Genomic DNA, 26653 nt, shown 5'->3' on the forward strand with positions numbered 1-26653 from the left:
TGTCACATTTTAAAACAGGCTGCATTCATTCCTACTATAGATCCACAGGTTGCCTGAAAAACATTAACTGTTTTTAGATCTTGAGGACAGGTTTGGCCACCCCTGCTTTAAATGTATACCTACCAATGGACATATGGACAATGACTTCCAACTTTGGCATTTGTCAAGTTTGACAGGAAAATGGAGGCTTAAGTGAATATTTCAGTAAAGGTGAGAATTTTTCGCCCGTTTTAGTGATTTTCCCAGGGGTGGACGGCTTTCCATAGCAGGACGCTATGGAAAGCCGTCCACTCTGCTGCAGATGAGCGGCCGGGCCAGCGATGATTTGCAGGAATGCGCATCACCACTCATCGCTGCCCCATACACACACTGTAAACTAAGCTTTTTTTGGCTCAAAATCACCCAGTGTGTATGAGCCTTTAGATAAGAAGAGTGGTTACTAAACAAATTATTCACTGCACTACATAGTAACATAGTAATTAAGGTTGAAAAAAAGATGTTAGTCCATCGAGTTCAACCTATTTGTCTTGTAACTAATGACTTGAGTAAGTCATTTATACGATTCCTTTAGTTGCCAAGAATGTATCCAGTTTTGATTTAAATTCATTAACAGTAGTTGCTGTAACCACCCCCACCGGCAATGAGTTCCAGAATTTTACTGCTCTAATGGTGAAGAATCCTCTTCTTAAATTTAGTACAGAATTTCTCTTCCTTGAGCCTCGTTTCATGCCCATCTGTCCTAAATATAGACCTGTTAGTGAACAAATCATCTCCCAGTTCCTTATGATTCCCAATTCTGTATTATTCAATTATATCACCTCTCAACCTTTGTTTCCCCAGTGAAAGCATATTCAGCCTGATTAGCCTATTTTTGTATTCTAATGATTCAAGGCCTTTTATTAGCTTAGTTGCCCTTCGATGCACCGGTTGCAATTAATTTATGTCCTTTTTAAGGTGCAGATACAGTATTCAAGTGTGGTCTCACCAATGCCTTGTAAAGAGGAACTATCACATTGGCACCCCTTAAAACCATTCCCCTTTTAATGAATGCCAGTGTCATGTTTGCTTTTGCTGCTGCACTTGAGCAGTGTGCATGATTACTCAAGGTATTATCTATGATGACCCCTAAGTCCTTCTCCACTGCAGAATTCCCTATATTAACTCCATTTAGCCTATAAGTAGCTTGTTCGTTTTTTTGTTCCCATTATGAAAAACTTTACATTTTTCAGCATTAAACCGCATTTTCCACCTTTCCAGTTTAATTTATTCACGTTGTAGTGTATCTATAGCCTCTGGAGTCAATTTCCTTGCTCACTTTTGTGTCGTCCGCAATATTGCAATCTTACTCACTATGTCATTACCTATATCATTAATGAATATATAAAACAAGGTGGGTCCCAATATTGAACCTTGTGTGACTCCACTTTTGACCTTACCCCAGCTGGAATGTATACCATTTACCAACACTCTCTGTACCCGATTGTGCAACTAGTTTCTAATCCAGTTACAAATTTTTATCTCCTATGCCTAAGTTATCTAGTTTTATTATTAACCTTTTATGAGGCACCGTGTCAAAAGCTTTAGCGAAATCCAGAAGTATTACAGTCCACCCCTGTACTGACTTCCTCATCGTAGCTAATTAAATGAGTCTGGCACAATCTATTTTTGATGAAGCCTTGCTAAGCCTCATCACCTTCTCCTGATCTAAGAAATTTTTCTATTCTTATTCCTTTTAATATTTTCCCCACAATGGATGTAAAGGTCCATACACACTGGGCAACTATGCCCAGTGTGTATGGACAGCGATGATGCCAATCATCGCTGCGGGGAAAGCCGTTCAGTGCATACACACTGAGCGACTTTCCCCCTGCACAGCGCCGACGAAGGGGGGAGGACGGCGTTGCATAGCGCAGAGCTATGCAAAGCAGTCCTGAAAGCCGCTCATCTGCTGGTATAACCAGCAGATGAACGGCTTTCCCGGTGATGATGCGGGAGCTTTGAGCTGAAAGCCGCTCAAACTGGGTGTTTTGAGCGACTTTCAGCTCAAAGTGGCCCAATGTGTATGGGCCTTTAGGCTGACCGGTCTATCCATTTCTAGGGTTAGTTTTGCTACCTTTCTTCCATACTGGTACTACGTTAGCTATGCGCCAGTCTCTTGGTACTGTTCCCGAGTTTATTGATGCATTGAATATCAGATATAACGGTAGTGCTATGACAGAACTCAATTCTTTTAGTATCCTAGGGTGTATTTCATTCGGGCCGGGAGATTTGTTACTATTTAGGTCATGTAATGTATTTTTGACTATTTCCTCACGCAAACAAACAGTTTGGGAGCAATCGCATTAAATATGTGGGAGAACCTCTGAAGATTCTTCCCTTGTAAATACCAAAGAAAAAAAATGTATTACATTTTTTCAGCTTTTTCTTTTGTAACCAGGGTTCCCTGCTTATTTTTAGTGGGCCAATATTTTCCTTCCTTAACCGTTTCCTGCTTATATAGCTGTAGAATTTTTGGGGATTAGATTTGCAATCTGCTGCTATTATTCGTTGTCTCTAATTTAGCCATATTTATTGTATTTTTACATCTCATTACATTCCTTATATGCGGCAAATGATTCGGGCGTCCCATCTTGTTTAAACACTTTGAATGCCCTCTTCTTTTTTTTTTTTTTTACATTTCGAATTTGACTTTATTTGAATTTATTAAGTTTCTTATATAGCGCAGCATATTCCATTGTGCTTTACAATAGGAGACAGTGATACAACAAACTGGATATTTCCAGACAGTCAAAGGTATGAGGGCCCTGCTCGAAAGCTTACAATCCATACACTTTGCTGTTAAGCCACATCAGTTCCCATTTGACATTTTTTCTTTTATTTACCCTAAAAATAAATTTATCTGCGCCCTCCTTTAGTATTTTTTTAAAAGTTTGCCACTGCAGCGGTAAAATATAATACAGGTTGAGTATCCCATATCCGTGCATCCATTATCCGAATTATTCCAAAAACCATGGTTTTTGGAATAATTCGAATTTTTTTTTTTACCCCCCTAACCCTCTTTTCATACGTGGACGCCGAGGGACCACTGGACACCATCAGGGGACAGGTAAGTAAGCCTAAAAAAAAAAAATTATTCTAAAAACCGAAAAAATCCCCTATCCTGAATGCTTGTGGTCCCGAGCATTTTGGATAAGGGATACGCAACCTGTACACCGGTTTTTGCCTTTGTCCACTAATATGAATGCCTGGCCTTTACAGCATAATAAAATATAAATGGCATATATGCCAAAAGTGACTTTACGGCAGTCTCGCTGCTCTTGCTTGGAGCAATATCATATATAAAACTGCAAACATTTAAGGACAAAAGCAGAACTAGATCAGAAATACATTGTAGGCACTATAATAATAATAATTAAAAAAAAAAAAGAATCAATAAAAGAAACAGTTTAGACCAGTGGTTCCCAAACTTTTTCAGTTCAAGGTACCCTGGGTCTCCAGGTTTTTTCAGGGCACCCTTAAGCTGAAATAATCATCAAGCTTTTTTTTTATAAAGTAGTTAGGTCAAAATGGCCAATATTCAATAACTGCTGAAAAACAATCGCCGATAGGCATTGGCATAAACTCCTCCACTTCTCATAATAGGCCCTTCAACATTTTCAGCTCCAGGCCCATGAGGCCCTTAAATTGGCCCTGCCCGCTGTGGTTCCTCCAGTCCCGCAGCTCTCCCCATCCAGCCAGAGCGGCAGCCGTACCAGACTATCCTCACCCCCACTAAGGCAAAGCGGCAGCCTCTGCTAATCCATCCCTCCAGATCTCCTCTCCCCCGCCAAGGCAGAGCTTTTGTCTCTGCTCTCCCTTCCCTCCCAGCCACAGCTCCTCTCCCCACCAATGCAGAATGCTACTGGGGGTTATTATGTGTGTAAATGCCACTACTGGGGCATTATGTGCGCACCACTGCTGGGGGCATTATGAGAGTGTCACTACTGGGGGCATTATGTGCGCGCCACTACTGGGGGATATTATGTGTGTAAGCGGCATTAATGGGGGTATTATGTGTGCGAACGGCACTACTAGGGGCTACTATGCATGTAAATGGCACTACTGGAGGTATCATGGGGAAGTGGCACCAAAATGCTGGGGGGTTGCTGGAGTTACAGGAGCTTGCTCCAGGTACCATGGCTTAATTCCAATTTTTTTGTCCAACTTTAGTAGAAAAGCAAGCAGGCAGCTTATTTATAGTGGCACACACCAGAGCGCCCTCTATGTGCAGCGCCTTACAATGCGTAATTACAGGGCAGGCTGTGCAGCAACGTCTCCCCAGTGACGTCGCCGTGGTACCCCAGGGAGCCGAGGCGCACAGTTTGGGAACTGCTGGTTTAGACCCTTGTACCTTACTTGGAACAAGTAGATTATTATCAGGAGAAAACATGAAATATACTGTGACGTGTTAATGTGCAAGGTTCATGCTCTCAGACTGGTGTCTTTTTTATGTAATACAATACATGGTGGCTTCTTGTTTTATACAAGAAGCCACCATGCCAACAGTATGATGGTTGGCACAAAAGTACTATTACCCACCGAACCCTTCTGTTCTGGTTGCTACCTACATAGTGAAAAATGTCATGTATAAAATAAAATCAACCCCACCCATGACCATGTTCAGTTTTATATTCTTTAGAGGTGAATTAAATTTAATGTGATGGACACAATTTTCCATTGGAGTGGCTGGATAACTGAGTTGTGCAAACAGAGCCAGGACTAATGTTAATATAAGTCGGTACAGCAAACCACTTAATAATTTACCAAAATCTAAGCTGCAAAAAATATATTAACAGTTAAGAGTCACATTAACGATTGAAACTCTCGATCACTTCACTGAAGTAAATCAGATAGCATGCAGCCAGGTGGCAGATGTGGATGACTCACTCTTTGGTCAGCAAGGGACACGACTTTAACAGGAAGCGAGTTATAGCTGTGTCTTGGAAAACGAGATCTGGTGGAGCAGTTGGACTTTTTAAGTTCAAGCAGCGCACAATGACATAAAGAGCAGTAGCAACAGCTGCTAGCTTCATCCCGTCAAAGACGGCTGGCATCTCGGGGGTTTCCAACATCGCACTCATCTTGACTGGGGAAAAAAACGAAACAATAAAAAGAACAAGACAGTGTAAGGATCTTTGGTAGAAGCAGTAACTAATATCTTTGTGTTTAATCAGAAGATATACAGATGTAGCCCCTGTCATCTTTGCCAGGCACCTGCCAGAATGTCCCTTCTGGCAAGCGCTGGCAGACAGGGACTCCATTAAAATGGGAGGTGCGTGCACCCTGCCTGTCTCCGCTTCATGGTGGGTAGCTTCGTTGCCATGGGGTGTGCCAGCGTCTCGGGCGCACTCACCCCCTGGCGGGAGCTGGCGGCTGCCGATAGAATCGCCAGCCCCTGCCAAGATGACAGGGGCATCATCTGTAGGGCCAGATGTACTAAGCTTGAAAATTGATAAAATGGAGTGATAACAACAACCAACCAATCAGCAACTAACTGCCATATCACAGGCTGTGTTTGAAAAATGACATGTAGGAGCTGATTGGTTGGAGGTTTATCACCCTCCATTTTATCACTTTTCAAGGCTTAGTACATCTCACCCTTATGGTGGTTTATTGTTAATATTTCTGATAGTCAGAAATATCAGCCTTTTTTGATAATAGGTCAAATTCATTAAACCTATTCAGTGTCATTTTCAATCTTCCGTGGACCGGCGAATCTGCATCCTTTTGATTGGAAACGGCAGCTAATTCGACAACTTAGCGTCTGTTTCCGACAACGCAGTTGCGACTTTTAAACAAGTCTGATCCGCAGCAGCGAGTCCCTGCCGAAAACGGCCAAGATTAAATAGGTCCTGGCTAAAATTTCTGACTATCGGAAATGTCGACCAGCATTGAATACTGCCCATAAATGTAGATGAAAAATGTCTGATTCTTAACGGTACAGTAAACATTCTCACAAATGCTGGAAAAGACTGGAATGTTATATTGAGGCATCTGACAGAAGTGTTTCCATATTTAACACAGTTTGTTTTGGAGGATTTGTTATAACACATGGTCACAACAAGCAAATGGGTCAAGTGCCTTTTAAAAAAGTTAATAAAGAGAATACCAGGAATGCACAATTCTTTGCAAAATACTATAAAATAAAGTTTGTTTGCTTTCTAAAAGAATCCTCAAATGCATAAAACATACGTAAACCCATTTTTGTTTATTTATTTTTTTATGAAGAAAAAGGGTTTGCTTTAAATATATTTATTATTTTGTTTTATATTCTAATGGTGTGTACACACGGTCAGATGTGCCTTCAGATACTATTCACGATCCGATCATGGATAGTATCTGAAGGCACATCCGATTTGAATACAAGTCTGACTATATAGTGCAGATCTGCACTATATAGTCATTGTTATTATTATTATTATAATAATTTTATTTATAAGGCGCCACAAGTGTTTTGCAGCGCCGTACAAAGGAACAATACAGGGAGACAAAGCTTGGCATAACATTGAATAAATAAGAAAAATACAGTACAAATAAAGAGCGCCACAGATCAATACACATTACAGCTTAAATGTAAGTAGTGAGGACTCAATCAACATACAACTAGAGGCTAGATGCCAATGATGGAGATGAGTATGCGGACAAAGATGGACACTGAGTGTTGGAGTATAGGAGAGCTGTGAGTGAAATGTGAAGAGAAGTGGGCTTTGACAACAGGAGGGAAGAGGGCCCTGCTCAGAGGATCTTACAATCTAGTAGGAAGGGGAGACAGACAGATTACAAGAGGTGCACGCGAGTGGGTGGTGGTTAGATAGCAGGATGTAAAAAGGCAAGGGGTCGGAGAGCCAGCTGGTTTATGCAGTGGAAGGGTACGCTTTGGTGAATAGGTGAGTTTTCAGTGCCCGTTTGAAGCTTTGCAAGGTCGGGGAGAGTCTAATGGAGCGAGGGAGTGCGTTCCACTGAAGGGGTGCAGCACGGGCAAAGTCCTGTACTCTAGCATGGGAAGCAGTGATCAGGGTGGAGGAGAGACGACAGTCGTCAGCCGACCGTAGAGGGCAGGAGAGTGTATGAATGGAGATGAGGTTAGAGATATATGGAGCAATGGAATTAGAGATGGCCCTGTATGTGAGTGTGAGGTGTTTGAAGAGGATTCTGTAGGGGAATGGAAGCCAGTGCAGATTTTGTTGAAGGGGAGTGGCAGAATTAGAGCGGTGGGAGAGGAAGATAAGCCTGGCTGCAGCATTGAGGACAGATTGGAGAGGAGCCAGTTGGGATTGAGTGAGGCCGGTGAGGAGGAGGCAGCCAAGACTTTCTGCCTTGCGATACGTGAACGCGCATCGGAATCAGATCGGGATCTGAAGGGTTAAAACCCTTGCGATCTGCATCCGATTCGATGTTGACTATATTGTCAACATCGGAAGACAAAAAGTACAGTGTGTACACACCATTAGAGATGGAAACATCAGAATGCAAAGCTATATATATGTCTAGTGTCCGTGTGACTCTGAAACACTGCCATCCGTTGGCAGCAAGTGACACTACATCTACTAGCTTTGGAATCATTAGCTTTGAGCGGGCTTATTAGTTTGGTAAATTAATACAGTTACACCACAATAACCCAGCACTTTTGGTACCTGCACCAGATTATCCATGGTACATATAGCGGCATCCAATGGCTTACCCTCTAAGCCAGAAATGGGGAACCTTCGGGCCATCCATCTGTTGTTAAACTACACATCCCAGCATGCCCTGCTACAGATTTTCTCATTGGCCATGCTAATACTGTTGTAGGGCATGCTGGTATGTGTAGTTTAACAATAGCTGGATGACTGAAGGCTCCCCATCCCTGCTTTATCCCAACACGTAAACCTCCCACAGCATAACCCCCCCCCCCATGTCTCCAGATTAAAAGAGGTGAATTCAGAGCTAAATGTTTATGTAAAATATATCACCACTAGTGCCCCGTACACACGTGACAAGTTTATAAAAGAGGTTGCTTATCTAGTGTGTATGCTCAACATCGTTAATGACGAGGGCTCCCGCGCATCATTAATGACACTGCCCATAGTCTGTGCACGCAGCTCAACCTGATAGTATCGTCAGCGACTGCATGCACCACAGGGGACATGGTGATGTCACTGAACAATATAGTTCAGTGCGTATGCACAGTGTTTGCCCAGCGGCACTACCAATATCATTAACTAGATTGGATGTTACCCATAGCAACCAATCAGAATCTATTTCCTATTTATTTGGCACCTTCTAGAAGATAGAAGAAAAAGAATCTAACTGGTTGCCCATAACGACAACTCATCTTTATTAGAACTTATATCTTGGTAAATAACACTGAATGTAAGAAAAACAACATGGAATCAACATTCCAATTCAAGGCCCAATCTTACCGGTTTCAGAAGATCTCTTGCACACAGAAGTTCTTCAGAACGTAAATTGAACACAATGAAAGATAAGGCTCACAGTGATGAGGTCAATTTCTAAAATAAGAGGGGGAAATAATATATTACATTGCACATGGGTAATCAAGATGAGAAAAAGTAACTTAAAACTGCAATAGATCTCTCACCATTATACAATGTTGTTCTATCATACATTCAAAAATAAATATTAAGGAATGAACTAATAGGCATTTAAGGTGCCCATACACGGTACAATTATTGTATACAATATCACATCGCATCTCATAGCACAGGTTTTGCAATGAGATGAGATCTAGTACAAAAAGTATGCGCAGATCTTAAGCAGCCCATACACGCTGCGATGCGGGCTGTCCCGATGTGTGCTTTGAGGTGCATGCTCCCGCGGCACCTTATCGCACAGTACAAAAAGTATGTGCTTGCACATATTTTCATCACATTGCATCGCATTGCATGCACAACGTGTGCACAGGCAATGCAATGCACGCCCATATCGGTGCGTGTATGGGCAGCAATACTTTTTGTATAAGATCTCATCTCATCTCATTGCAAACTCTGTGCAATGCAATGAGATGAGATATTGTATACAATAATTGTACCGTGTATGGGCACCTTCAGGGAGATTATAGTCGATATTCAAATTTTGCCCGGTGAGCTGTTGAGCGGAGGGGGGGGGGGGGATGGGGGGGGGTCATGGGCGTATATGTGCTTAAATGTTTATTGCAAGATATTTCTATATACTGTAACATTATTAACTATATTTTGAAAACTTTAGCAAGTATTGGTAATAATTTTGCTGCCTGCAATACTGAAGTTATTTGATTACAAATATTTGCTGTGATATTTATTTATTTTCCCACCCCGCACAATTGCATGATAATAAATGTGATGCCTATGCAATAAATTCCGAATACAATTGAACATTGCACAAATTCTTACTTCCATGATCATCTCTTGGTAAAAATGAATTTTTAACTTTGTTTTCCTCCGTTTTTGTGTTTAACTAAAGACCCGATAGACCAAGTGGTTCTTACCTGCCTACAAACTGTTATTTTAGTGATAAAACATTTCTCACCCATAGCTTATCCCCCATACACTACAAATATATATCTGTCGCTGAAGTTGGATGCAACTTCCCTTACACTCACCCTGGACTTTCCCAAAAGTGATTCCACATTATTTTGTACTTTGGTGTAATTTTTCAGTAGGTTCCTGCACCTTGTCTGCAGTCCCGGCTCCAGCTTCTAATGAAAACGGACCATCACAAAATGTCCGCCCCCATATAGCAGACAGGGCTAGAGGCACTGGAAACATCAGTCAAACTTTCTGCAACATATCGCATATGATATATTGCATGCACAAAAAAGCACTCCTTTTTCCATCCGATTCCGATATATCACAGGTGCAGACCAACCAACCTAGGGGCTCCTATCCAATACTCACAGGACCGCGCATCAGATCGAATGGAAAACACACACTTTTCAGATGATATATTGACCCGAATGGTCATAATCAGCCGAAAACTTGCAAAATCGTTCTATTGTACAGTATGTGGGCCTTAAGGAGCATTATCAGACACGGAGATAAGAAGACTTCTGTTACACAATGTTCTCTGCTGTATGGGGACTAAGAGGGAGTTGCTGAGAGTGGACATTAGGGACTGCTTTATTCTGTGGAGGTGAATGCTTTCTTCCCTGTTGGGGACAGTGGGACGGGTGCCGGACGGCTCCCCGACAGTCGGGATTCCGACATTCATTACTCCGACGTCAGAATCCCGACTGCTCCCTCGTGGGGGTCCACGACCCCCATAGAGCTCATGCGGACTCGTGGCGAGTGCAGCGAGCCGGCAAGGGGCTTTACTGCGCTCCCCCCGCTGTGCAGTCGGGATTCCGACGTCCGAGTAATGACTGTCGGAATCCCTACTGTCGGTGAAATATACCACACCCAATGGGACAAATGTACCAAGCTGCCATGTTCCAGTTGAGTTTGAACTCTGCTGGTTATGAAAGTGATTGAGCTGGTTATGAAAGTGATTGATCTGTTTTGTGTGAGAACAAGCAGCTTATTTACTAAGCTGCCGTGTTCCCAAGGAAAAGTATTTGTATTTGGCTACCGATGTATGTGCGCCACACAGGGCCGGTGCAAGGTTTCTTGGCGCCCTAGGCAAAACTTCTGCTAACTGCCCCCCCCCTCCTACACCGCTAATTACCCACATAAAAAAAACCACGTGCCCCCCACATAAAAAAATGCCAGCACATCAACTCTTCACCACCTACACATACTGCGCAATAGTCATTAACTTATATAGGGGCTATAGAGCTGCAGAGAGGTGAGACATGGATAGAGAGTTGCAGGGCAGTAGGGAGGAGATAAAGTGACGCAGAACTGTAGGGAGAGGAGAGAGAGACATAGAAAGGTAGGAAGTTAAGACAGGGTGGTAAGGAGGGGATAGTGAGAAGCAGTGCGGTGGGGAGGGGATAGAGAGAAGCAGTGCGGTGGGGATAGAGAGAGGCAGCGTGGTGGGGAGGGGATAGAGAGAGGCAGCGTGGTGGGAAGGGGATAGAGAGAAGCAGGGAGGGAGGAATAGAGAGGCGTTGGGCGTTACTGAGGAATGAAGACACTGGGCAGCAGGTAGTTGACCGAGAGATGCATGACTGCAGGGAGAGAATAGAGAGAAGTGGGAGATAGAGAGGCGAGACATCACAGGTACCACAACACATTTGAATAAAATGCAGTGACAGTGAAAAAAGGCACTGACTGCTGCTGACTCTACAGCGATTGGACAATGACATCCAAAAACGTTTAAATAACTCTTTAATAAGAGGTTTGCTGACTGGTGGGTACAGGGGCACCAATGTGATGTTATGTGGGTCCACACCTGCCGGTTTCCCTGCATACAGGAAATACAGGGACTATGTAAAAAGCGGACCTGACTAGACTCCGGACCGCTGGTCAGGACATCAAAATCTGCAGTCCGGAGCTTGTAGGGTGTCCGGGGGGTGTCCTGTTCAGGGGGGTGTCTTGTCCGGGGGGGGTCCCTGTGATAGCTATCACCAGGGACATGGGAGAGGGGAGATTACAGCCTCCCCGTGTGGTCCGGACCGTCCGGTTTTTGCTACATGCCCGGACCATACAGGGAGACTTTATTCTACGCCTCCTCCTCTACCTGGTAACAGGTGTCACAGGCAGAACCCCCAGACAGTACACCCCCCGGACCGGACGATACAAGCTCCAAAATGCAGAGTTTGATGTCTGGTCCGGCGGTCCGGGGGTTTTGTCCTGGTCCGGTTTTTACCCATACCCGGAAATACAGTACATCCATCCACCATATACTGCCTCCATACATACATACATACATACATACATACATACATACATACTCTGCCTCCCTCATACCTACATATACTGACTCCATACATACAGCAATACATACACTGCCCACATACATGCATATACATACATACAGTACAATACTCCTCTCATACATTCACAACCACACACTGCATCCGTTCATAGATATATATCTCCCCCCCCCACCTCCAGCCTGGGCACACACTGACAACTATCACTGCTGCCCCACACAAAAAAAGTACATCTTACCGCTGACCAGCATGGCGCAGCGATGGGGATTACTGCACACGCCGCTGCAGACTCCTTCTTCCGGCTCCCGGTGCCTCGGGCACCGAGAGGCTACAGCACAGCCGTCGATTTGGAAGCACTGCTTCCTGATGCTGCTGCTGCCGGCACGGGGTTACAGCTGCCGGCAGAGGGTTACAGCATGCTGTTGTGTTAATACATGCTGGTGGGTTACTGAGTGTGAAGCCGCCGCTGCTGCTGGCGGAGAAGCACTGCTCCGTCCCGGTCCATGTCCTGATGCTGCCGATAGCGTTATTGGTAGTGAGGACCGGTCCGCTTTGAATGAATGCTGGGGCGCTTGCTCCCACCCCGGGAAAGGAATATAATTAATTTGAATGTTGTACTCAAAAAGGGGCGCCCTCCAGGAGCCGGCGCCCTAGGCAGCTGCCTAAAGCTGCCTAGTGGTAGCGCCGGCCCTGATTGTACCGTGTATGGGCACCTTTACTTAGGCCTCAAGTTACTTTACAGTTGTTTCTCTTTAAATTTGGCATACAAGCTTGTTTGATCAACAGCTACATGCCCTCACTAACTGTGTTCAGCATAAGTAGTAAGGTATGTGTCAAATGCAAACATTTCAAAACAACAGTACGTCTAGCACTCAGACGAATGTTCTAAATGATACAGGCCAAGTCAAACAAACTACAAAGCATTTTGAAGCCAGAAACAGGTGACCCCGAAAGCACCAAATACTTATGGGGGCCGATCCTGGTTCACTCGCAAAAGCAAATTCTCTCTCTAATGGACAGAACCATGTGCTTAGATTTGGGTGGAGTTTTACTTACTTCACATGCCTTGTGCGTGACTGTTGGTAGTTTGTTTCTGAGGGGATTGACTACCACCTCTTTTGAGCAGCCCCTGTTAAAGCGCCTGATTATTCCTTGTGAATTTTTATTTCTTTTTCACATGCCTTGTGCGTGACTGTTGAGGTTTTTACTTCAAACTGATATCTATATTGCAGTGTAAAAATAAAGCAGCCAGTATATACCCTGCACAGAAACAAAAGAACCACCCAAGTCCAACTCTCTCTGCACATGTTACATCTGCCCCCCCCCCCCCCCCCAAGTGCACATTGTTTTATCCATTAGAGAAAGAATTTGCTTTTGCAAGTGAGCCAGAATCAGGCCCATAGTGCACGAGGTCAAGAATAGGCCTATACCTGCTAAATTTTAGTTGCGATTGTGTGGGATTAGTTAAAGGAGAATATACATAAGAGACCAATAAAAAGCTCCAACTAAGCCATGGGATGGTCATATATCTGGTGCAATGGTGACAGGTCAGTTTCATGATGCAGACAGGATTTGGAAAAGATCCGTTCAACTGGGTAACGATCGTGATTGCATCATATGCAGAGCATGTGCTCCAAGGGATCGTGAAATCGTCTCACAATCATAATCATTCTGGTGTGTCCCCTACATTATTTTCACTTATATTTTACGGGCAATGAGCTCATGAGCCTGCTGAGGCATCGGAGTCCTTTATGTGCCCCCAAGGGAATCTGTTGTGGATAACAAAATATCCCTATGAACATAACGTAGTTCTTGAATATGATACAATTTGTATTTAAAGGGGCAATCACTTGCAAGGCAAAACCATGCCTTGTAAATGAATGCCCCTATAAAAAAAAAAACCTCTAAGTTCGACCGGCATCCCACACAGCCACTGAACTCTGAGGCTATTACATTTGACCATTTATATGCCTGCAGTCCTGATTTCCAGCATACAAAGCAATCTACATATAAAAGAGAAATGGTGCAATGGGGGCATATAAGCAGGTTGGGGATGTGGGGCTTATATACCCCAATTGTGTTGACAGATATACAAAGCATCTTAGTGATCGAAGTGGTTGCAAGAAAGCGGATAACAAATCTTGTGCACCAGAAAGTGCTTTCCTCACCTGACTGTAGGAACCAGGACCCTATAAAAAGGCATACAGTCTGACCATGTACTTATAGTACATACTATAACGGAGCTTGCCCCGGGGCCACACCGCCGTGATACTGGGACGCACACGCATCCCAGTACCTATCACCGGCGCTCGCCAGAGGAGAGGATCTGGCGGGCGCCAGCATTGAATGAGGTCGGCTCCATCTGTACATAAGATTAGACCCATTCTATCCTATATAATGCAAGCTGATTGCCACACTATTCTCTCCCACTATGACTGGAGTTTGCCCTATCTATTGAGGTTAATTAGGATATAAATAGGATATTATATCTGACAATGCCCCCAGTCAAGGATACTTGTGTGCAGAGTACCTGTCTGTTTTATTTAGACAAATCTGAAATGAACTAGAACTATCAATGTTATTGCTCATGACACATTTAGAAAACTCAGTGATGTATGTGATGCAACTTAAGTGCTCTATAAAATCATGTTATTGTTTTGCTTCATTACTTCTAAAACAATGAGTCGTATAAAAAAATTGGCAGTCAGCTAAATCTAATATAATCAGCAGCAATCAATTAGAACATTGTGTTAATTTCTAAGTTGTACGGTGTTGTTGCTATGCACCTATTTTGTGCTGTTACCATTACTGAAAATACTGCTTTACACCCACAATAAGAACTGTTATTACTTGCAGAGCTTCCATTATATCATTATAAAAGGCTGTAACCACTGTGATCCCAGTTAGGCATTTACCCATTAGTGCAAGGAAGAGAAAGGACTAGAGTTCTGGGGAAAACTTGCAGATAAGCAGCACATATCAATAAGGTGTTCGGCAACAAATAATGGAACACAGAAATGTTCTGCAGAAGGGAATTTAGTAAATAAGTTAACAGTAGTAGAAAAAGAATAATACAGGGAGTGTGTGGAAGTCCAAGAGCAGTTTGAAGTCACCAGGTATACCACTTTTACACCAAAATCCCAGATCCGAAACGGTATTTGGAACACCGTTCCAATCTGGGTCAGATCTGGGATTTGCCCCTTTTACACTGCAGTGCCGACCCGGAATATTCCCAGGCCAGCACCGTTTGCATTGATCACGGGTGCACGGGGCAACGCTTGGAGATCACATCATCTCCGAGCACTGGGACCACCGATCGCCACACTGGGGGCAAACCCAGCACCAAGGTAAGCTGCTGGGCTGCCCCCAGCTTCAGTACACAGGCATCCATTCACCTCCTAGCTCCGCTGCTGTCTGCGCTCTTGCCGAATCTCCATACTGACTGCAAGACGCTGCGGTCGTGAGGCTGGACTCCCCCATTGGTGTAAACTGGAGCCAGGTCGGATGACCCGGCATACCTGTCTACACAGCCCCCCACCCAGGTCCTCCCCAAGTTCCACCCTGGTCAGGACCTGGGTAGAATTCGAGGGGAAATTGACTCTTTTTTTTCAGCTACCTCTTTTACACGGCCGCTGACCCCAGTTTTTGCTTCGGTGTAAATGGGGTATAAATGAACTGCTGCAGAGCCACCTGGCTGCTTTGGGATCAGGAACATATTTCCTGTGTTCTTGTGTTCTTGAGGTATTTGGTCCAGTTTTATTAGAATGCTACAGCCACATTCTTGGTACAATAAGTGTTAAAGTACCAACCATTACTACACACAAGGGATGAGCTCATATTTTGGGACTGGACCAACAATAGAAGCATGTACTCACTAAACCTACCTGGAACCTGTGAGTTACTTGAGTAACTTTGTGTATTCTGATTTCAAATTTTTAAGTTGAAATTCTCAGTATGTATACAGGAAAATGGACCTTCTACTTGTATCTGTACCGAATAGATTTTAATTAAAAATAGCCATGATAAGCAGTACAGCAAGATGTAATGTAGAAGAGCAATACAGTATTCCCTACTGTAAGTGAGCCGCCTTATCTGTACCTGCAAGACGAGACACTAGCGATCACAACCAATAGCACCTTAAGATACGGGATGTCCCAAGCTCTCTTTACAAATCAGGCGGTTCAGCACAGATAAGATTACACTTTACAACTGCAACTGTTGGCAGGTTTAGCTTTATAATCGGAGGTAGAAGTAACCTATGGCCAAAACCACCAACGTAACAGCTGGTCACAAATGATAATAGGACTGTAAATAGCATTGTTATAACATAGGTTACAATGTTTTACTGATGAGTGAACCTTTCATTTGAAAACATCCATTAAAAAAGAAAAAAGGTGCAAAAAAGCTCTAGTTAACTTTCAGCAGTCTAGTCTTCATGCAATAAATAAAGTATACCCAAATGGCGCTGCTATCAATAACATGAATAAAGTGAACTGATAATCAGCCTTATAGTTTTATACATGGAATAGTCCTCCAGTGTTTTTGTATTAAAGCATGAGCCTTGTATTCATTCTGGTACATATGGTCCAATTGTATCTGAAAAAGAGGCTGGTAACCCCTTTATCCTTAAACCTTAACTGGTTTTAATAAGGGCTACCATTCTTTGTTGTATGGCGTTTATATTTGGAGCATATTAGTGAGATATCCTCCACTAGTACCCCTTTCACAATGCAAATCCTGGGTGACACGAGGGATTTTGACACAGGTCCCATGAGCATTTGTAAGGGGAAGCAACCCGGGTCGGCCCAGATTAATTGAGCGGTGTGAAAGGGGTATAGGTACATTTAGGCAGCAGCTACCACTTCACTGAATAAGACAACTTTTCATGTTTTATTTCTAACAGTCTAGTCTTGTCCAACCAGTCACAAATGTGCTAGTTATAAGCCTTTCACACTGCCATCAATATCCCGGGTGATTGCATGTGAATGCTCCAGCCACCTGGAATATTGTGTAGTGCAAAAGCAACCAGTTGAAATAACACACGTTGAGTGACCCAGCACTTCAACACGGGTTCAACCTGGCTTGCGGTGAAGTGTGAACGGGTAACCCAGGTCGATGTGACCTGGAAACCATGCACAGCACAGGAAGAGATGGTTTTTGGAGATGATCTTATCTCCAAGTGGCAGCTCGGGACAGGCTAGAGATGATATCACCAACCCGGCAATAAGCATTCTGAAAGACAGCACTTTGATAGTCTAGACCAGGTCAATTCTTAGATCTCCAGCTGTTGATAAACTACAAGTCCAAGTAAAGCCTACACCAACCAGCTAGTAAAGTATGTTCTTTCACAACAGCTGGGAAGCCAGAGTTTGACCAGGCCTGGTCGATTCCACACAAAACAGTCTCCAATGTCACAGTCCTGGTACCAAGAAACGCTCTCCACTACATTACAGAACAAAGCAAGCATCACACCTACTCATCCTAATATTCAGTGCGTCTTCATAAAGGTTTTGAGGACAATTCTGCTCATGCATGTTGTAGAAAACATAGGTACTTAATATACACATTCACAGCCTTAACTGATGCAATCATAACTTTTAAAAATGATCTTACATCTCAAAACAAATTTTTAAAAGCCACTTCAAAATGAAAGATCTAAACTAAAAAAGTATGCCGCAAAGTAGGGGAGAATTTACAATAAAAAAAATAATAGGTTCAGAAACCAAGTAGCAGAATCCAGGAAACACAAGTGGTCAATATTTATAAAGAGGAAGGAATGTGGAAATAGTGATAACATACAGTATAGTTATCATAGGAATAAGCTAAAACAAAATATGTGAAAGACGCAGGAGCAGTTCGGGATCAAATAGAACAAATGAAGGGTATATTGATACATCTGTTACTAGCTGACCATGTAGCACAAACACATTTCATGAAAAAGCAATTTGCAGACTGTTAAAACAGAACATAAATATCTATACGGCGTGTTTGTGTAATTATATATATGTACGCTTCTTTTGCAGGGTGCCGCACCTTGCCCGTTTTTAAAACCTTAAAATGCACTCTGCCCTTTTTGTGTGTGGCACCGCTGCCCCCCACCGCGCTGACATGCTGCTGAGAACTTTCGGTGTGTGCCATCATGTGTAATGGGTATTATGGTGTGTGGTGTAATGTGTAAGTGGCATTACAGTGTGTGCCATAATGTGTAATCACGACAGAATATGTAATGGACATAACAGATTATGAAAAGGTTTAATGGGCATAAACCTAGTGCAGTGTGGAGATTTTTTCTATTCTATTTTTTTCTATATATCTCACTATCAGTCATTAGGTCGACATGGGAAAAGGTCGAAAGGTCATTAGTTCGACAGGTCATTAGTTAGACATTGTCTAGGTCGACAGTCAAAGGTGGACATGGAGTTTTTCAGTTTTTTGAGCCAACATGTGCCGACAAGCGGTATTTCATGCCCTACCATCCACTAGGGCGTAGTGGGAGAATAAAATAGTGCCCGACACATAGTGAGAGGATGCGGTGCACTTTAAACTGTGTCCATGTCGACTGTGTTGACATTCAGGCCAAAAAAACAGTCGAAAACCCCATGTCGATCTTTTGACTCTCGGCCTAGACAAAGTCGAACTAACGACCTTTCAACCTAGAACCATGTCGACCTAATGGTGTGGATCTAATGACTGTCGACCATAATGCTGTAGACCAAATGATCCCAACCCATATCCAGGCATTCAGCATGCTGATGATCAGTATCCAAAGCTTCAAAATCACAACAAATTTTATTTTAACCGTACCCAAAATCTTAATGCAACTGCCTAATAGTAGGATCCTGGGAGAGAAAGGATCTGATCCTAGAAATATTTTTTGAGATGAAAAGGACAGGACTGCAAAAGATAATTAATGTGTGGTATGTAGATGAGGGAGGAGTCAAGGATAACTCCAAGACAGCACACTTTAGGGCTAGGGGAGCTGGTTCTGATATCAAATTGTGGGAAGTGAGGTTATGCAGGCAGGTGGCTAATGTACACAAGAATTCCCTACACCCAATTCTCAGTTATGTTTCTTAACTCCCACACATTTACAAATACGCAGGAGAACATCATTTTATAAAGAATACTTTTTCAGCTTAGAGCAAGCTCCTTATTCCTGTATGAAAAGCAGCACTAGTGATAAGTCTGCCACCCCTGTACAAATCTTGTTACAGCCTGCCTTCTTGCACTCGCAATATTGTCTACTACCCCAATTTAGGCTGTAGGCTCTCACAAGCAGGGCCCTTTACCCTCATGTAGTTTATCCTCCCTAACTTATATCATCATCATCATCATCTTCTGCCCACAAAACATTTGGGTTCAACAGCAGGCGCTGCTTATAGGGTATGACTGCGTATGATACAATTATTTATCCTGTGTTATGCAATGTTTTGTTCTGTAAGACTAGCATTAAGAAGTTATTCTGATTCACTCGGAAAGGCACAATCACTCTCTAATGGACAAAACCATATGCACTGCAGGTGGGGTAGATGTAACATGTGCAGAGAGAGAGTTAGATTTGGGTGGGGGGTGTACTTCAAACTGATATCTATATTGCAGTGTAAAAATAAAGCAGCCAGTATTTACCCTGCACAGAAACAATAAAACACCCAAATCTAACTCTCCCTGCACGTTACATCAGCCCCACCTGCAGTGCATATGGTTTTGTCCATTAGAGAGTGATTGTGCCTTTCCGAGTGAATCAGAATAACACCCTTAGTTTTCTACTTTTGTTTGCACTGTTTCTACTTAAATACTCTTAAATTGTACCTTATGGTAGTATATAAACAGGGTTGCCTACCTGACCATCTCCTTCAGGGAGAAAATGCTCTGTTCCTGGACTTCCCTGGTAATGTATGATTGCCACCACCTGCAGTGGTGTCCTGCAGTGGTGTCCTTGCCGCGCGGGTACCTGCGGCGCTGTGTATAAAGCTGGCGGCGGGTCCCTGCAGTGAATAAGAAATAACTAGCGCTATGCGGCGGCGCGGGAAACGCTTGGGTGAATCTCAGCCAATCAGCGTGCAGCCAGTGGTTTCAAACTCGGCAGTACTTCCCGCGCCACTGCATAGCCCGGCAAATAGTGCTAGTTATTTTGTATTCACTGCAGGGACCCCCCACCGCCGCCAGCTTTATACACAGTGCCGCAGGTACCCGCACGGCAAGGACACCACTGCGGGCTCCTGTCAGAAGCCAGCATGGACCACCCTGCCCCCTCCCCAGACGGCGCAGCAGGTACCCCCTTTGCACGGGGGGCGAGGGGCGAACTGCCGCCCTCCAGTGGCCGGCGCCCTAGGCAAATGCCTAGACCTGCCTAGTGGTGGCGCCGGCCCTGGCTAGTTAAATGATAAGAAAGGTGTTTCACCACAGGTGATGGTAATAGTGTTCATTCTAGCACCCGCCATCTTTAACATCCCATGCAGATCCTGTTCCCTGCCTGGAGTGTCGCTGTTTGCTGTGGTTGTTTCTAGCACAGGTCTGGGGTAAAATAGGGTGAGAGATTCAGAAATTGAGAGATTTGGTAAGAAATCTCCAGGTTTTTTTAAAGCAGCAATCTCAAACTGGTTTTGCTGTGTAAATGATTGCCACTTTCAAACACCTGGAGATTTCTTACTAAATCTCTCACTTTCTGAATCTCTCAGCCTATTAAATTTCACCCTTTGTTTGCATATCAGTGCTGACATACAGATCACACTGTGCTAGAAGCACTACAGCAGACAGCGACAACCCAGGCAGGGAAGAGGAATTGCATGGGTTTTCAAAGATGGCGAGTCCTAGAATGAACACTACATAATCATACATTACCATGGAAGTCCAGGAACAGAGCATTTTCTCCCTGAAGGAGAGGGTCAGGTAGGCAACCCTGATATATAAATAAAAATAACAATGCTACCCTGTCATTTGTACACGTTGCCAAAGGAACCAGCTAAAGGGCTTTCAGTAAAGAACGGAAAAAAATAAATAAAATAATAAATGAGTATGGGTTTTAGATGAGCAATAAGTTACATATGAGCTTTCTGAGGCAACTCCACTACAGAACGTAGACTCATCAAGGTCAGTCCAGCATACAACAAGCCATGTAAGAGATGTGTTTGTGTGGCAAAGAAAACAAAAACAGACAAGCAGCCCTCTGGGTATAGCATGGGACAATGACATAGCAATAAGTATTCAGATATGCAACCCCGCTCATAAGCAACATGAGACCTACTTTAATCACTGCAAAACTAATCATTTATATGCCGTCAAAAACCATCAGCTAAATATCACACTGATAATGAGATCTTACAGAAGTCTTGCACTTGTGATTTTATTTATTGAAATGTTTTTACTTAACCATTTACTTTCCTCTGCCAACAGCCACTCCTCCATGTAACAGATAGGTGGAGATTCCTCATAGGGAACATATTTTGAATATTTTTCGACATGCAACTTGCCTTTGTTACCATGTTTGGCTTGGGGGCCGAGGCAGCATTTCCACACTGTCACTTTAACCAATGCATCTCCCTGCTTTTTCCTGAGGTCCTGCTCTACCTAGGTGGGTAGACAGTCACTGCTGCAGGGACAGAACAAGGAAGAGCAGATGGGAGGGAGCAGCATTGTCAGTTGTGCTGTTCGGTGCGTCACCTGGTGCCACTAAACTCACAAGAACGGACAGTCTGACAGGTGACCAGCCCCAGGAGGGGTGTTCGAGTAAGTTCCCCTCCAAGAATCCATGCAGATGGGTGACAGGCTGGAGCCTTTATAATCCAATGCTATGCACTGCATTGCTGCAGCCATGCTTACAGCCCCTGAGCTCCTCAGAACCTTGGGGCCCCTTATCCTCTGTTATAATATTTGTGTCTTGTACTCCTAGCATTACAGATGACCCAATGTACTTATTCATTGCACTATGCAGTCATGTAATATAATGTGTATGCATGGTGTTCTGTGATATTTTTAGCATTTTATTACATGCACTGAAGCAACACCTCCAGTGCTATTCCTGTCACATCTGACATAGGTATGTGTAGGGGAGAGAGCAACCAACTCTGAACAGGAAAATGCTACTTATTTTCTGAAGAATTATCAAATTATGGGCCTAATTCTGGTTTGATAGGAAGGGGCCGAATTCGGGCCTGTTCCAATGGCGTTTTTTTTTTCTCATGGGCATATTTGCACATGTGCAGACCCCCTGTGCGAATGCCGAGTATCACACGGGTGAGGGAGGTAGGTGAACGCCCACCGTTTTATGGACATCCCCATGACCACTGTCTTCAGCGATCACCAGTGGAAATAAAAGTCAGTTCTGGCCGAATTATTTCCGAAGGGGAGTTAAAACATTGGATGGTTGGCGGTGGGGCGGCCATTCAACGAGGTGGAGAGCAGCGCTTACCTGCTCACTAGGCAGCGAGTGTGCGCTGCCAGAAAGTAGGTCTGCATCAGGCCCTTGTTTGTACCCAACTCTGTATAAGACCCACAGGTAGGAACCTCATTGGAATTGAACCCAAGGTACAAGAGCCACTACTATTTTTACAATGACTCTAAATACAGGTGCAGTAGTCTTCCAGAACAACATATGAAGCACCAAAACATGCTTAGGGTACACAAGATGCAGTCCTAAAGCTGGAAAAAATCTATGACAGTCAAAAGGTCAACATGGGGGTTTTTCCCTTTTTTTTTTTTCAGCCGACATGTGCCTACAGGAGGTTATTTTATGCCCTACCATCCACTACTAGGATGTGGTGGGAGAATAAAATTGTGTGCAAAGCGTAGCGAGGCACCGTGCCCGAAGCATGGCGAGCACAGCGATCCATGTGAGGGGACGTGGTGCACTTTTTTTAGTGTCTATATCGACTGTGTCGACATTTGAAACAAAAAGGTGAGAAACCCAATGTCGCAACTTATTCATGTCGACCTAATCCCATGTTGATCTTCAGTCCTATGACCCATACCACCTTTCGTGGTAGACCTAATGACTGTCGACTCTATGACCCATACTAAAAAACAAGTTCCTCTTTGGCTGCTTATGCCAAAGTCATTTTCATGTAACCACAAACCCAAGTTCCTATTTCTATTGCTCTCTCCATACAGAAAAGCAGCAACTCTACCGATGATTTAATGTGACAAAAACATTTAGGCAACAGACTTGTAGTTCGCAACAGCAGATAACTAATAGTACACAAAATCCCTCCCTCCTGTAACTAATAGTACACAAGATCCCTCCTGTGAGTCACAGATTACTGTACACTGTGTTTAGTCATATATAAAAATATAACAAACTCCCATACAAAAGGTGAAGCATATTATCAAATCTATTATTACCAAGCAAAGAAGACAAAAACCATGAATTAGTACAAAACGGGGTTTCTGATAAATTAGGCATAAAAATCCCTCCAGGATCACCGGATCGCCGGGGGAAATAGGGCTCTTTCAATGCGGCGGTCCGGGGTCGTCTGCCAACGTCACTAATGTGGATGTGCTCACCCACCGACCACGCTGTTGAAGGTGTGCCCGGGACCTACGTAGGTGCTGGCTCCCCCCTAGCTCTCCGGAAGGTGGGGACAGACAGGCCTGGCTGCTCTAGCAGGGAACCATTGGGCAATGTGCGTTTTGCCCTTTTAAAACTGGGCAGGCGCCCTGCTAAAACAGCCTAGAGTGAACACTACATATATCTAATAGCTGAGAATTACAATTAATTGAAAGTTACAACAGCGATTTAATATTTTCACGCACAATCTCCTGTCTAAAGTGACAGAAAATCACAAGGCTATATTCAAAAGTTGATATTAGTTAATGGATGTCATGCAAAAAGTGCTGTTTGGGCAACCAAGTAGCCAATTTTGGGCACATTTCAGCTCACTACCTCCATTGGGCGCCAAGTAATTAACGCAATGCATAGAACATTTGAATCCCCCACCATACACGGGACCTCAATGCAGGTAACTAAATTGCCCCCATAGATAGCATGGGACTGATACAGTTATAGGTGTGATGTTCAGCTATATACATATTTGCCCAATAAACAGTAATAGGATGTACATTGCCAATTTAGAGCATACTTAAATGGGGAGCAAGGAAAAGCTACTGAAATTATTTATAGATTTATTAGCAGTCTCTTATATAGCGCAGGAAATTCCGTTGCGCTTTACAATTAAAATGTGCCCCTTACAAGTTTAATGGAGTTCAGAGCAACATGCTCTGTGAAGGAGTCAGTCCCCCACCCTTTTTGCAATCACAATGGATTCATATAAAATAAGATGCAAAATTGACAGTGTGGAGAAGGCAACCTAATGGGGAATACAAAATCGGATCCATTCCGACATGAATTTGTTGTAATGGATCTGACAATACCTATTTAATTGTGCAATGCAAAAAGTGGATCTGGCTGCTACTCACTGATGCCGGGACCGTGTGAGTAGCTGCAGCGGAAATACCAACCTAGTATGAACTATTTGTAATACAGTCAAAATCGGCCATAGCCAAAATTGCACAGTGTACATAGTCAATGTCCATGGTTCTGCCGAGTTCAAAGAAAGTTGAATAGCCAAATACGCACTATGGCCCTGATCGATTCGCTCCCCTGCGCGTTCGCACAGGCGGAGCGATGTTTAGCAACTGTGCATGCGCATAAATGTTTATGCACATGTGCAGCCGAATAATTGATTATTCGCCGGCCCGCGGCAAGGGGTAGCGCCCGTGGGAACGCCCAGTGTTTCATGGGCATCCCTATAAAAATGCTGCTAATGCAGCCGTGACACGCAGATGCCCGCCTGTATCCCGTAAAGGTGCACCGCAGATCTAAGACACCAGAGTGTCTTAGATCTGTGTGCGCTATATGGTCAGCGACCATTGAATGATTTCTGCCCCACATGCAAAACATCCATTCACATGCATGCGTGTGCAATTTGCATGCGTCGGTGGGCAGGCCTTCATATGGGCGGTTTTTAGATGACCCGCAAACCTGCAAATTTCACAGCTTTGCGGGTCAATCAGAATGAGGGCCCCTGTGTATGCACCAATAACCAGCTCCAGTGAAGTGCATGACAATATAATGGGCAGACAGCCAGTAATAAATGTCAGAAGATCCTTGAATGTTAAGCAGCTCAGTAAAACACAATGTTTTTTTTTTATTATTATTATTTATCATCCGCTGTGTGCAGAATCATCCTGAAATTACATTTATGTCCGACCGGACACATTACAACAGATATTCAACTACCTGGTAACCACATGCCATTCAGCTCCAGAGTACGCTTACACATAAGTGACAGGCAACAAGCTGCCCTACAGTCTACTGACAACAACACCCAGCTTTCTACACACTTTGTTGTGATCTCTGATTGTTACAGCTAGAGCTAGTTGGAAAGGCCGGTGATGTTATTACAGATTGGGGTCTCTTCTCTTAATTCATTATATTAATATGCTAAATTACATGACTGTGTGGTCCTTGTGAAGGTTAATACAGCCCCTGAAGTAGATCACGATGCCCATCATTGCCATAAAGCAAAACAAGGGACTATCCCATCTCATGTCATTTATACACATGAAAACCTAATCCCCCACACAGTGAGCCCAACACTAGCACACACACACACAAGGAAGAAGTGGGCACCTCATGCTTTGCTCTAGGGGCTGCTTGCTACAAGGAAGCAGAATCATTTGGAAATCTCCATTGTCCAGTCTGCTTCCTATGCATGTGACAGTGACAGGAGCACGCTGCTGCCCGCACTCATCTCCATTGTTTCACTGAACCTGCAACAGTTGAGTCACATCCACCTTATTACAAGGATACATATGGGAGTGAGGCGGCGTCACCCAGGACATCTAATAACAGCACACATCATGTATATACACCGCACGGAGAGCAGGCCGCGTCCCTCTCACCTCACTGCTCCTCCGTCTCCATCAGTAGCGTACAGTACACCAACATCCACAAACCAGGCTGCCGCTGATTACACCGCTACCCAGGCTCAGCACCTTCCACCTCTCAGTCCCTTGACAACAGTTACTTCCCTGACAACCCAGCTGCCGCCGTCTCTTTCACTATATTGGGCAAACAAACTGTCTATCACACAAAGCTGCCGGATATTGGCCAAAGGCTGTAGAGCATACTATTGGCTGGAACGGCCTGACTATAGAAACTAGTGAGTCACCTGGAGTAGCGGCAATCATTGCGCTGTGATTGGTGGAAGGGCGTGTTCATCAAATATGACGTAAACCCTGCTGGGTGGACACGTGAAGCTCGTGTGGCTGCCAGTGCCAGGCGGACCTGGCCCATGCCCTGCCCCAGCCCCCGCCTGGTGCTAGCACATTTGGCAGGAGGGAGAGCGCGCGCAGCTGTGCAATGTTCTGATTGCTAATGCTGAAATTTGTATCACCCCAGTGGTGAGGCTATATTTTGATGTGCGTGGTACTTAAGGTGTGTACCAGGGGCTGGCTGGCAACTTTTAGCCTGGGGGGCAAGTCCAGAGCAGCGGCCCATAAGTAACAGCGTATCGTTAAATGGAGGTTTTTCGTATATGTTTTAATAAAAAAAAAAAAAACAATAATAGGACACCACAGGCTGCTCCCCTGTATAATATCAGGAGCCCCACAGGATGCTACCCCTGGCTAGTTATGCCAGAACCAGTGGCATAACTAGCCACTTTGGTACCCTGTGCCAGAAAGGAAATTGGTGCTTGCCCCACCAACACACTAAAAACAGGAGAGTGCGCGCCTAAGGCGCGCAGCAAAATGTAGGAGCAATACTTCATGGGGAAGAGGCGTGGCCCTATAAAAGTACTAATAACATCGTAATGCTCATAA

At 44.0% G+C, this 26653-nt stretch overlaps 1 protein-coding gene across 1 annotated transcript in view; it reads right to left on the bottom strand.

Annotated features, from left to right (window-relative positions):
* The window catches only part of ABHD2 (abhydrolase domain containing 2, acylglycerol lipase), a 50441-nt gene extending 24541 nt beyond the window's left edge, over nt 1–25900 (bottom strand). The window contains exons 1-3 of the mRNA XM_083184188.1: nt 25733–25900; nt 8442–8531; nt 4927–5125 (exon numbers count right to left, since the gene is read on the bottom strand). Of these exons, the coding sequence (XP_083040314.1) occupies nt 4927–5120 (194 nt within the window). The 5' untranslated portion in view covers nt 5121–5125; nt 8442–8531; nt 25733–25900. The remainder of the gene's footprint in view (nt 1–4926; nt 5126–8441; nt 8532–25732) is intronic.
* Between the last annotated feature and the right edge of the window lie 753 nt (nt 25901–26653).

The sequence above is a fragment of the Crinia signifera genome, chromosome 4 (assembly GCF_055691185.1).
Source record: "Crinia signifera chromosome 4, ASM5569118v1, whole genome shotgun sequence".
In the NCBI taxonomy this organism is placed as follows: domain Eukaryota; kingdom Metazoa; phylum Chordata; class Amphibia; order Anura; family Myobatrachidae; genus Crinia; species Crinia signifera.